This window comes from Epinephelus lanceolatus, chromosome 7, assembly GCF_041903045.1.
Source record: "Epinephelus lanceolatus isolate andai-2023 chromosome 7, ASM4190304v1, whole genome shotgun sequence".
NCBI classification, from domain to species: domain Eukaryota; kingdom Metazoa; phylum Chordata; class Actinopteri; order Perciformes; family Serranidae; genus Epinephelus; species Epinephelus lanceolatus.
In genome coordinates this window covers 8,850,197-8,864,196 of record NC_135740.1, presented here as the reverse complement: position 1 = coordinate 8,864,196, position 14,000 = coordinate 8,850,197, and the positions used below count along the sequence as shown (strand labels likewise).

Below are 14,000 nucleotides of genomic sequence, written 5' to 3'. Positions count from 1 at the left end.
ACCTTTATGTCCCTTCCTGGGCTCCATACAGAATTGTTGGTAGTTTCAGTGGCTAACTACACAAACAAATGTCTAAAAAGTAATTTAACTAACTACTTATGTCACAATGCAGGTATGAATGTAGATGAACTACCAGCAAGCTGCTGTAAAATGAAGTTAAACTACTATTTTAATTACATGTAGTCCCCAACACTGGCTGCAACCAACACTTATTTTCTTTAGTGGTTTATCTGTAGCTTTTATTTTCTACTTGAATCATCTGGTGGATAAAATGTCACAAAAAAGTGAAAAATTCCTTTCAAAATGTCCTATATCCTGGTCCAAGGTAAAGTCTTTGTCTGTCTTGTATCTGTTGTGTCTGACCTTTACAATTCCCAAAGATAGGTTTACTCCATAAGATGAAGAATAACAGCAAAACATCACAATGGAAAATCTGGGCAGAGAGAATATTTGGAATTTTGGTTTGAATGACACACAATTAGTTGATTATCAAAATAGTTCCTGATTTATTTTTGGTAATCAATATATCATTTAATTGACTAATAATTTCATTTTTATTGTCAACATCTCCTTGGTTTAGAAGCACTCAAAATGACCACCAATAAATTAAAGTAAATACATCCTAATCTTTGTAATATTACAGCACCAACAACCCTGATGTCTGAAAGAATATTCACTGAGAAGTCATAGTTTAGAAAATTCAACAAAAAAAACAAAAAACAAAAACAAAGACATGAGCCCAATATTGACCACTGGGTGGCAGCAATGAATGGTTATAGAAGTCAGTATGCAACATCTGCTTACATCAACCATAATCATGAAAAAAAAACAATGAAAATAATAATGACTTGAGCCAGGCATCCAGCTTCCATAGCAACCTCTACACCTGTATTACAAAACAGACCTATCAGTTAAAAGTGAAGCTCTTTGGCTGTATGGGAATGAGGGATGAAATACAACTTAGTTGATTTTTATGAGCAACCAAAACAGAGAAACCACCAAAAAATAATTTCTCCTTGAAGTGGAAGGATAACATAACTAACAACTTGCTTAACATGAACAATAATCTATTTGTGTATGCTTTATTAATGTTGTCTTTAAGGGGCAACATATGGGATTAATGAAAGAATAAATCATGAAAGCAATATGGACATTACCTGTTAAACATGTATACACTACATTATTATTATTATTATTATTATTATTATTATTATCATTATTATTAATAATTAATATTATTATTTAAATTCAATAACAAATGACACGTTTAATAAATCAAATTGATTAGAGTCCAGTATGTAGGATTTAGGGGCATCTATTAGCATAAATGGTATATAATATTCATGACCATGTTTTCATTAGTTTACAATCACCTAAAAATAAAAACTGTTGTGTTTTTGTTACCTCAGAATGAGCCGTTTATATCAACATATGGAGCAGGTCCTCTTACATGGAGTCTGCTATGTTGTGCTACAGTAGCCCAGAATGGACAAACCAAACACTGGCTCTAGATAAGGCCAGCTACATTTTTGTGCTTGCATCACTGTAGTTCTTCACACTTGGCACACAGGGGACGTTTCATCTCTGCAATCTCACCACTAGATGTCACTAAATCCTACACACTGGATCTTTAAATTAAGTTTTAAAAAATCGCATGTCACATGAACACTATAAAAACTGCTGTGTATGACCTATTTATGGCAATTTAATTTATAAAACATGTTCAGCATATAATAAGTTTAAATGCTTTTTTTCTCAGTTTGTTCTTGCTGTTTTTCTTATTGCCTCTCACAACAGTGGCTGTATGAACAGTGGTTCCCCTCACACTGAATTACTGGAAGTGCCATTTATGAATGTCACTCTTCAGTGATGGGGAGTGATGGGCACCTTTCATTCAGTTGGCTAAGTAAGTAATCCCCTCACTAAAAGTAAACATAAAGTGGTGCTAAGATAAAGTTGACTTTACATATGTGAATTATTTTTTTGTGTTGTAAAGTAGGCCTGTTTACAATATGTGGGACATCAGTGTTCAGGTTTATGTGGATTTAAACAGATTGATGTTCATTGTAGTTATGGAGCACAGGAAGTAGAAGATGATGGATTTGATGTCCTGTCACAGTGGAACTGTCATCAACAGTAAAAGACACAAATAATACAGTCATTGAAAAAACACAACTGAGAATTTATAAAAAAATATATAAATATGATTAATTTTAAATACTACTCATTTTTAATTCAGACATTTAGCACACATATACACATATGCATATGATATTGGAGTATGCAGTTTTAACGTTGATGAATTTTACGTTTTTCAAAACTTGTTTCTTGTTTTGCCAACACAAATGAAGACAGTACACAGATGTTGGTTGCTCAGTTTCAGATTTGATTCCCAGCACAAAGCTTTGAGTTAACAGACCTGATGGCTTTCACCTCAGTATTTCTCAGACCACACTGTGCCATCTCTTCCCGTCAAACAACTGATGTGTACCTCACTCACTCCTCTTTTGCTTCCATCAAACTGTAAGAGAATGAGGACAGTCAGTAATGTCCTGACTGGCTCCTTCTTCATCAAACACCAATCATAATCTTTTGTTCTCAGATCAGACCTTCGACTAACGAAAGTAAGAAAAAGATTTACCTAGAAAGAAGAGACTGCACAATTTTCATGAATATGAATGTTGTCATGAATGTATACACGTTGGTTGTGGGCAGTTAGTGTTAATTGGTATTGTTAATGTTGAACAAAGATATTCCATAAACATTCAGAACGTCATGGGTTTTTTTTTTTTAATTTGATGTGGTATGTGAAAAAAGTTTGTGGGATGAATACTGAAAGGTAGCCATGGCTCAGCCAAGATGAATGAAAGAAATAATGGTGGGATATAGTAGTTGCTGAATCCTTTCATGCATAATTTGTCTAATGAGTTTTTGTTATGGTTTTTAGCTGCAACCAGCAGCTCTATAGTTTACTCTATTAGTTGGTACAGTCACTTGTTCTGTGAGACCACTATCAGATTGGCTTAATCCTGACTTTGTTAACCTACTTGCTGGAAACTTACAGAGAGTAATTTAGCATACCCACATAGATTTGGAGTTGTAATTTACTCCCCTAACCAACAAAAAAGAAAATCTACAGCTCAGCCCATAATGACTTTCCTTTTGTCAGTATGGCATCTTTCTCAGAAAGAATCTAAGAGTACATGTACATGGCATATTAATAGCCAGATCTTGTATAACTATCCTCTTCTCACTGTTATACGTCTAGCAGATTGCAGGTCACAGTAGTTTCAGATTTCAAAATAAAGGATTTGAAAGTAAAACTGCTGAATGTTTACTTAACATTAAAACTTAAAAATGAAATGAAATGATTATAGAAGCTGCACAGTAATGGGTCAGGGCCTGGCATTTTTAGGAGCAAGAAGAAGAAAAAAAGGGCCTATCAGCACAACGCTCCTGACCAGAAATCAAACCGGAAATCTTGACAAAGGTCTTTAAAATAATGTGTCTAACAGTACTGTGGTGGAGTAGGCATAAGTATTTAACCAGGGCATTGTCCAACTTTCGACATGGCAATATTGTGATTAAGCTACCTGAGCAGTGGGGAAAAGACTGAGGTGACTTTACACTAAGACTTGCACAACCAATTGGGTTTTAATATAAATTTTATATATAAAACAACAACTAAGTCTATGCCTGTTTTGCCAAGTCATAAAGCACATAGCAAACATGGCAAAAGACACAGCACTCTTTGTACAAGCACTCATAAGATTAACCTGCTGACATCTGGTAACTGGTCGAATATATAAACAGTTGCCACGTGTCATAATTGACTCTTTGGTTGATGCAACTCCTGAGTCATCATTAACTGACCCTCACTGTGAGTTTTATTTACAGTAATAGGTTACTTGTCTGCAGACTTTGCACTGGTACACTTTTTACAATGCAGGTCCTGACAGGCTAACATTGTGTTCACTGACAGCAACACAGGGCGGTGCTGTTAAAACAGCGTATGTGCACAGAGGGGGACAGGCCAATGAGTGAAGTATGTGTTTGCTTATGTGTCATCAACAAAACTGCACATCTCAAATTTCCACAATTATTAAATCCAGTATTGGAATTCCCAGTTTCCTCACTTCCCAGTGCAAACTCCAACTGTCACTCTGATCCAAAGGTAGCGCTGTACACAGCCTGCCTATAAATCTCAACGCGGGCCCCAGCCCCAATCTCAATCTGCTTCAGGTCTGAAGGGAAGTGTTATCCTGCTGCTGTTCACAATGATTGTGCTACACTCGGCCTGTGTCCTCGTCTCATTGCTGTCCTTCAGCACAGCAGCACTGATGACAGACGACTGCAGTCAGCTGATCCAGCATCTGACACCAAACGAGCTTCATCAGGTACAGATCAACTACCATTTAACCTCAACTGTCTCGCAGTAAATTCACCAAAATGTAAGGTCGATTTAGACATATTTCTGAGTTTTAAAACATATGAATAACATTGCTATGAAACCCAGTGTGAACTGAACCTTTCTTTGCTCTGAACAGATCTTGGGCAGGTGGATTATTATTGAGGGGTTTTCCAATAATGAACTTTTTGACTCCATCTTGAAGAGTATGGAAAGTGTGTGGATAAAACTGAGTACAACAGCAGACAACAAGACTCTGCTTTTAGATCAGGCCAACCGACTGGTGCCCCAGCCGCATCAAACATCACTGTAAGTAACCCCTTTTAGGTTCTGTTATTAGTTATTTTCTTTAGCCTGGCACTTTGAGGGAGGCACAGGAGGCACATCTGGACACACTTTAAGTAGAAAAAAAGCAAGAGCACTTGAGAATATTATTTTTTTTTTTTGGATTTCTAGATATGGTCAATGTATAATTAGAAGGGATGGCTCTGATGTTGGAGCAGATGATTGGATCCAAGCTGAAAACAGATAGCAGTTTAGGTCGGTCAGTCCAACATTGAAATAACCATTATGAAATAATAATTATTGGATGGATTGCCATGAAACTTTGGACAAACATCCATGGTTCTCGGAGGCGGAATCCTACGGATTTTGATGATTGCCTGACTTTTCCTCAAGTGCCACCAGCAGGTGGACATTGTTGGTTGAGAGGGAAATGTTTCACCAACTATTATTTGGGACAATCATGTTCCCCACAGGATGAACAAAATATTGTCATACAAGGGTCTGTATGCTAAATGCACACACAACAGTTCATATCATTCGTGAAGCGCTGATTTGTAGGATATGATGTCACATCCTTAATGTAAATTTGCAGAATTGGTGTGAAGTTACGGAGGATAGGTTTAGGCAAGAAAAGTTACTGTGGTTAGGTGTAGGAAAAGAAACACGCTAATGATGTACCTCAGAATGACTCAAAGTTCATTCAGTTCCGATCACTGGTCTCCTGGGGAAAGTCCTGTGTTTTGTGACCCATCAACTGCCCCAACCTGCTTGCTAACTGAACTGCTTGGTAACGCTTCTTTCGTTACCCACGTCAGCTTATTGGTCACATGATTGCAGCCTTACAGGTTACGTGGGTTATGCACAAATTACTGGCTCATCATTACGAGGGATATTTATGAATTTTGGTGCATTACTTTTTGTAGGAAAACAGTGGATGAAAATATCCTGGAATGAACTGTAATACCTTGGTAATCCCTTGACGTGTTATCTTGCAGCTAGGGTTACAATGGTATGAGATTTTCACAGTAGGTTAACTGTCTCAGAAAATATCACAATTTCACGGTGTCACAGTATTACAGAATTTATCAGTCAGAATGACTGTTCAGAATGGAAAGCTGCAGAAATGTTTGTTTCCCCTCATCCCTGAAACAGCCTAAGTTTCCCTACAAGGCTCACTAAAGTTTCCTCTTATTTGATCTTACTTTAGGACAGACCGATGCATGAGAACAGCTATGAATGTGACCTTGGTCGATGGCGAAGCCTTAGAGTTCTACAGTAAGTACTTTAATTGAGGACACAGTGGCAGATTTGCACCACTAATCACACTAATTACATGTAAAACCTAAGATGATCAACAGTGAGAGGTACTTCTTATATGAGCAAATGTTGTCTAATTTCAATCTGCTATAGGCTGAGTAATATGGTTTGTCATAACACAGCGTTTGAACTTTTTCATCTCCACATAATTTAGTGTGTTAAGAATATTGTTCTCATCGTGCATGTTTGTGTTGTGCTGTCCAGTTGCACCTGCCCGTTCCAACCACAGGTTCCTGCAGACCTGCCCTGACTGTCTGCTCATGTACAACTACAACAAAGAGAACACCTACCAAATGATCTACTTACTTGGTAGGTATGGGGAAGTAAGGGCCTTTTTACACCTAAGAGTTTGAACTAAAGTCCGAAATAATGCTTTATTTGTTTGTTACACTGTATACATTAAATACGGTTAGTTTAGGTTTCACATCACATTGTGCAAGCGCAGTAAACAACTGTTCATGACATATCTATGTCCTCTCGCCATCACCTAGACACCTACGTGAGCTGCGTCTCCCCATAGCTACTTAAAGTTGATTGAATTGAATTGTTCTTCTGTACTTTATAAAGTTGTTGAACCACATGTCAGTTAAACATTTGGTCTCCACTCTCCATGTGTTGCTACTGCAGCTCATTTTGTTTTGTTGTGTCGGTTTTTGTATTTCTGGTTCTGAGTGTCAACTGTTCTCCATCAGCCTCTAGACCATTCTCAGATGCAGGAGTTGTTTTGCCTCCAAGGCCAAAGTTGACACTCACTTCAGGGCTAACCCCCTTCATTTTAACCAGCAGTTGGGAAACTGGACACAAGAACTTCACTTGGGTCTTGAGGAGCTGCAGCATTTATACATAGACAAACTAAAACCTACACTGTTTATTTACTATTACTGCTCATTTCTTCTTTACTCACCAATTCTGTCTGCTCCACCATCAATCTGCCTCTCTCTCTCTCTCTCTCTCTCTCTCTCCCAAACACGCATTAAGCTAGTCCTGAAAGGAGCTACGCTAATCAGATGAGAGCTGGCCAGAACTTCCTGTAATTGGTCTAATAGCCAAAACCTTACAAACAAATGTTTTTGCACTAGGAGCAAACTGAACTATAATTCAGACCACAACTTTTCATCAGACCAAGGTTTGGCTGTTTGGTCTGGGGGAGATTTCACACCTGTAGTTTGGTTTCAAATCAAACTGAAAAGTCATTAATTTCAAAACAAACAATATAGGTGTGAAGGGGCTGCAGGTCACCAAAGAACACACTCAGGTGCATTATTGGTTGTAAACTTTAAAAGTTGGCTGCCACTTGCTGACATTTGCCCCTGCCAGCATACAAAAAGTGTCTTGTCCAGTCAGTCCTTTTTCCAGATGAGGTTTTGACTTGTCATATTAGAAAAAAAATCAGCTGTAACTGATAACATTAATAGCCCCACTTACACATTTTATTAAAGTAAAAGTATAGGTGTCAATGCATACAATGTGTCCTTAATGCGTGTTGAGGTCTGAACATTAGACCAGATTCCTAGGTGGTCTGGGCCACATGTGGCCACAGTCTTTCAGCAGTGTGTTTGCTGATGTGTCCTTGGCCACATTAAAGGAAATGGCCACTTTAGAATGAAAATACAGACAGTACTTACTGACCCTCATGCCGACAAGAAGTCCAGTGTAGTTTTTGAATCCAGAAAACTTGTTCGGGGTATCGGAGGATAACAGCTACACTTGAAGCATGGAGCCCACATTTTGAAAATGTAATAAAACTCTGCTAATGCATTTAAAAAATGTCAGAACGGCTCGTCCGTCGTAATCCAAGTGTCCTGAAGCCACAGCATGCAAAATTGACTTGAAAAGACGTAATTTAGTCCCCTTTTTTTAGCATCATTTCTCACCGTGGTCAGTTAGCCTGCCCCGCAGGAGTGCTGTGTTTACATGGCAACTCGCGCGAGACTAGCTGATGGCTAGTGGTGGTGCTAGTTCTCATCATTAACGACTTATTATAGTTACAATAAAAGCTTCTATGAAAGTTAGTGACAATGACTAATTATGCTTCTTTACTGCTACTGATCTCTGCAGCGAGGAATACAACTCTGCCTGACTCTGACTTGAAGACCTTTTCGAAACAAGCTGAATGCCTTCAGTTTCCCCAGCCTGCACAGTTTCACTACGACAACAACAAAGGTGAGAAGCTCAAGTCCTCCACTTTGACCTGTGATACTTGGCTCATTAGGCTGTTTAAACTATAGACTATAACACTAGCAGTGGGGATAACTTTGGAAGAATGCCTGAACACATTCACTATGGAAAAATGTAGAATCCTGTGTCTTTGGACTTTAACCCATTATGTCAGGATATCTCTGCCTCTTCTGCTTTTATGCTGGCCATTGTTTTTTTTTTGTTTGTTTTTTTACCTTTCTCTTACAAGCTTGTCTATTTCATGGAAGTGTAATAATTAATGGCTGGAATATCCTTTTAAGATACTGTTTACAGTTACTGTATGGTCTCACACTTCTGTAAATCTACTGTAATGTTGATGTTGGCTCTAATTTCCATTTGCTAAGTTTTAGTCAATATTTTATGTGCTGCTACAAGGACCTCATTTGACTGAATTTTCTCATGATTTATCTACAATCCGATTGATCCTGCCAAATACAAAGTGTACCTTCCTGTCTTCACAGATCTGTGTCCTGAGTAGAGATGAAGAAATCTGACTCTTCATGACCAGAGAAGATCCTCTAACAAAGCTTTAAAATCAGAGCTGCAATAATTACTTTCCTTACTGATGAATCTACTGATTTTATTGTTTTATTAATCATCTGCAGTGTAAGTCAATAAAGACAAATGTGTCCAATATGGTGTCTTCATATCACTGATTATGTCCAAAAAACAAAAGTACTCATGTGCTCCGGGTGAGAGGCGGAGGCGAAGTCTTCTCTTGTCAGCAAGAGAAGACTTCACTAGAGTAAATACAGAGGGTTTATCACAAGATGTAAACCATTGGTTAGCCTTGAAAATGGAAGGCCAGATTAGAGTTTGTCAAAAACCATCTAAAAAGCCTGTACAGTTGTGGAACAGCATACTATGGACAGATAAAACAAAGATCAACTACCAGAATGATGGGAAGACAAGAGAAGGAAGAAGGGAAGGAACTGCTCATGATCCAAAGCACACCACCTCATCAGTGAAGCATGGTGGAGGTACTGTTATGTCATGGCCATGTATGGCTGCCAGTGGAACTGGTTCTCTTGTATTTATTGATGATGTGACTGCTGACAAGAGCAGCAGGATGAAAGCTGAAGTGTTTGGGGCTACATTATCTGCTCAGATTCAACCAAATGCTTCAAAACTCATTGGACGATGCTTCACAGTGCAGATGGACATTGACCTAAAGCATACTGCAAAAGCGACCAAAGACATTTTTAAGACAAAGAAAAGGAATGTTCTGTGATGGCCAAGTCATATCATCTGACCTGAATCCAAATGAGCATGCGTTTCTCTTGCTGAAGCCAAAACTGAGGGCAAAACACCCAAAACACAAGCAGGAAGTGCAGACGGCTGCAGTAAAGGGCTGGCAGAGCATCACCAGGGAAGAAACCCAGCATCTGATGATGCCTATGTGTCCAACACTTCAGGCAGTCATTGACTGTAAAGGATTTGCAACCAAGTATTAAAACTGACTGTTAAATTGATGATTATGTTAGTTTGTCCAAATACTTATGAGCCTTTAAAGTCGGGGGACTGTGTGAAGAAATGGTTGTCATTCCTACACGGTTCATACTACATTTTTGAAAAAAGCCTTAAATGAAAGCTGAGAGTCTGCACTTTAAGCAGGTATTCATTGTTTCATTTAAAACCCATTGTGGTGGTGTACAGAGCCAAAATGATGACAACTGTATCATTGTCCAAATAATTATGGACCTGACTGTAACTGAATGTGTTGTAGGATATGGGTATGGTTTATCCCTTAAGTCTTTTTTTGAAGCTGCAATAATAATATTAATAATATAATATAATATAATAATATTTAATAATGTATTAAATCCACAAAGGGAAAAATGACCATATTGTGAAACAGGGTTGAAAAACCCACAAAGATTTATCACCAAACTCTGCAGCTCTTCTGAGCAGTAACTCCTCAAAGCCAACTGAACAATTAGTTGTATTTGTTGACCCCACTAAATGGCGCTCTTGTTCTTTTTTTTGATGGTTTGTCTTTGTCTTTTTTTTTTTTAAAACAGGCTGTGGGCTTTCAACCCTTTGATAAACAGAGAGCGCCATCTAGTGGGCTCAGAAAATAAAGATAATGGTTCATGAAGCTTAATTTGGCCACAACTATCATTTAGCTCCTTAACCACTCTAATAATCTGAATTTCAAATGATATCCCTTTAACTTTTTATCTTATCTTTTTTTCCCCCATTAAACTCAGAGATGTCAGAGCAGGAGAAAGCCAGGGAACAGGCCAAGTGTCTGGGTCTCCTGCAGCCTCCAGAGTTCATCTAAACAAGCAGGTTTGTCTACAACTGTTCATTGTACTGAATACTGAATTACATAGCAACTCAAATAAATGCTAAGCTTTGGTTTATATGTGGATTAATGGATTCATCTGACTGTTTTATTGTTTATTAAATAGTCTCCACTCTACTTTTTCCTGAGCAGAATGATGACAAGCCTAAAGAAGCAGAACAGTAACATATGTCTCTCAGATGCACGGTCATCAAAATGCACAGAAAGATGTAGATACATGTGTGGTTAGCAATACATAGAACTTTCCAGTCGTTAAGCCATGGATAAAAAATGCTAGAAGTAGATGTGGATGTGAAACATTCTAAACCAACAGCAACGGGTAAACGCACCAGAAACAAAGCTCCAAAATGTTCTATAATGAGGTCAGTTTATCTATGATAATGTCTCTAGGAGTTTTGTTAAGGGTGGGAAAATAACCCTAGTGATTCATCAGGTTTGACTTGATTTGGGCTTTTTTAAAGGAAGTTTTTATTATTTTAAATAAATAATAGCGACAAATAAAAATGATTCAAATAAATAATGAAGTGGAACAAATGAGTGATTCAGTGTGTTAATCAGGCTAGGTAAGTGTAGGATCCACGGTTTGTTTTTGGGTGCCTGACCCACATAGGTTCAAAAAAGTCAGGATATCACATGGAGGTGTAATGTTTAATAATGTTAAAGTGTAATGAAAATGTACCTCTTTGATGTACATTCGCAGCTACAACAGGTTTTAAAAAGGGGACATCTGTGAAGATGTGAGGAAAGGACTTTTGGTCTTGTTAAACTACATTTTAAAGCCAAGCTAACATGTATCTTCTTTACCACTGTAATTATGCAAATATTGTTATTGACCTTTACTTAGTTTATGAATGTGGAATTATTTTTTAATAACGCTGACAGCAGAGCTGCCAACTTTTCAAAAAACCTTGGAGTGAGATTTGGCGTGGCCAACCGAAATTTTGCCACATACACTGCAATTTTTTGTATGGCCCATTCAGCGTCATTACCATACAGCAAAAACTTTTTTTTTTTGTTGTTGTTGTTGTTTTTAAATATACCATTTTCCATACATCAGTAGTTCTCAATGTATTAGCCTAACTCAGAGTGTACCAATTGAACCAACTGACCCAACAGTAAGACACAAGACACAGCATGGCTCAAATTTGTGCATGTTTACTTTGGGATTCTGTATAAAAATAAAGTCATCAAATAGTAAACAGATATGCAACATCATGCAAGAAACATATAAATAAAAATGAAAAACCCCAAAAGCTATGTTTTTGTGACATTTTTGAACATCCCCAAACTACATGCAGCTAATACCAATTTAAATAATAAAAAAAACAAAGTTTAACCATTTATACAAACAATTCCCAAAACAGGGAGGCTACTGTCAAAGTCCTTAAGATCTGTGTGCTTTGTTGTACTTGCTTATGGCCTTTTTTGAGGCCTTGATGATTTCTGGGGAGGGCTCCCACGTTAAGCAGGACTCCAGGCCAGCCATCTTTATTGTCATTATTGATGACAGGGTTCCATCCAGAGCCAGGCTGTTCCTGGTTTTAGTCTCTCTCTCTGCATCTGCATTGGAGTGGGGTAACACCAGGACCAGCTTTGCAATGGTGGCAAGCCTCATGAACAGACTTAACCCTGTCACCTATGAAGACTGAACCAAGAACACAGTGGGAAAAAAATCTCACATTCCTTTGAAAGATGAGTAAAGGTTGATAATTTTGTCTAAAACAAAATGTATGCACCTACTGTATATGATGCTTTATACATACATAACAAATTATTCTAATTTGTATATACTACTATATATACAGTAATTAATATATAATTATAAAGCAGCATAGAGGAATGGTTTTGTATAGATAAAACAGACAAAATTAATTAGGCATCAACCGACAGTATACTTTTACAGCTGCATTGAAACCTCAAAATAATATGCACAAAGCTCTCGAAATGCCTTTAAATGATCTCACAACACACAAAAAACAAATATGCAAACGTTACTTAAAGTTTAAGAGCACAAACACTTAACATACATACCTGAAAAGAGTGGGGAAATCGATCTTCTTCTCCTCCTTCTTCTTCTCCTTCTTCTTCTGAGTGCAATCCCGGTGTCAATTGGGCCACAGTGCCACCAACATCCAATGTAGCGGTCGGGAGGTGTATTGCGCATTGAAACAGGGACTTTTTTTGTTTTGGCTCCAGGGGCGTAGGTTTGATTTTCACATTGGTAGGGACATAAAAGTGCTCCATGGCAGCGACCTGTACGTTGATGATTTTTTAATGGAATTTCACGTCATCAGAAACTGATCACTGCTTTATAATGCATATTTAGATATCTACACTAAATACAAGAATGCCTTGGTTAATGTGTTCTCTAATGTTATCAGTTACATGAATATACACTGATAACTTCACCACATCTGTCCATATGTGCTTCCCAGGGTAAACTATAATAATAACAATAACAGCATACTCTGAAGGGGCTTAACTTCAGTACCAGCCTGCGGTCTGCAGTTGGGTTGGTAATAGTGATCCGAATTGATATTGATATTGGGTAAAAACATATATTATGCATAAATCAATATTTTTACTTACCCCTAGTCACAATGCTTAATCTCACTATCAACATATATCCTTCACGATTCAATCTCACCTGTGAGGCTCCTGTCTCTCCTCTATCTCCCCCTGTCTCTCTTCCATTTCCTTCTGTCTCTCTTCCTGCCTCTCCTCCATCTCCTCCAGTCTTTCTCCAACTTGTCATCTGACAAAAAATATATTGATGCAAGACATGTGAACAGTGGGACAATCTGAGGTGCAACAGTCATAGATTTTGATTGTTGTAGCCTGAGGAAAACATACTGTATGTTTTACAATTGTGTAATTCATTAAACAACATCTGAATGTATATAGGCTAAAGAACAGCCATAATGTCAACACAAGTTAGTCAGCTTCATCATGTTAAACATAAATAAAGTAAATCAACAAAAATGTAAATGCTCCAAAACCATTATAATACCACTGTGTGCAAAATGTTGCACTTACACCCAATATCTATTACATGAATATGACTCAGTGTTCTTACTGGGTGTTTTTACTGGGAGCAGTGGATCTCTATTCTCCTAAGTCTCTCCTTCACACACCATGGATGCTGAAGACTGTCACTGAAGGAGCTATTATTTATAGTGTTTACACTTTATTTATTCAGACTGTTTATGTCATGTCATCTTACTACAAACATTAATCTGAACTGCGTCATTACTACATGACATCTATGATTGCTGATGGAACATGTGAGGTGGAATTTCATGTTCTCTGGCATATAATACCTATTGATCTAATAGTTGCCAAACTTAGCTCAGCTAGTATTAGCTCGTTAGCATCTCATTATCTAGCAAAGAGCTGCCAAGGAACGCCATTCAGTTAGCCTAACATCAACAGGTGTTTGTTTAGCTTATTTATTGAACCAACCGACTCACCGTTCACACTCGG

General features: G+C 37.8%; 1 protein-coding gene and 1 long non-coding RNA gene across 2 annotated transcripts; one reads left to right on the top strand and one right to left on the bottom strand.

The window, feature by feature from the left end:
- Positions 1–4,216: 4,216 nt before the first annotated feature.
- On the top strand, positions 4,217–8,843 carry LOC144463785 (uncharacterized). Its single transcript, XM_078169181.1, has 6 exons — positions 4,217–4,397; positions 4,548–4,717; positions 5,901–5,968; positions 6,215–6,319; positions 8,069–8,173; positions 8,671–8,843. The coding sequence occupies exons 1-6, from the start codon at positions 4,278–4,280 to the stop codon at positions 8,685–8,687; spliced, it is 585 nt and encodes a 194-aa protein (XP_078025307.1). The 5' UTR covers positions 4,217–4,277; the 3' UTR covers positions 8,688–8,843.
- Positions 8,844–11,804: 2,961 nt separating this feature from the next.
- LOC144463786 (uncharacterized) lies at positions 11,805–14,000 on the bottom strand. The gene is made up of 4 exons (XR_013491786.1): positions 13,988–14,000; positions 13,165–13,272; positions 12,549–12,770; positions 11,805–12,162 (listed from the first exon to the last, which is right to left on the bottom strand). It is a non-coding gene; the product is annotated as an uncharacterized LOC144463786 (long non-coding RNA).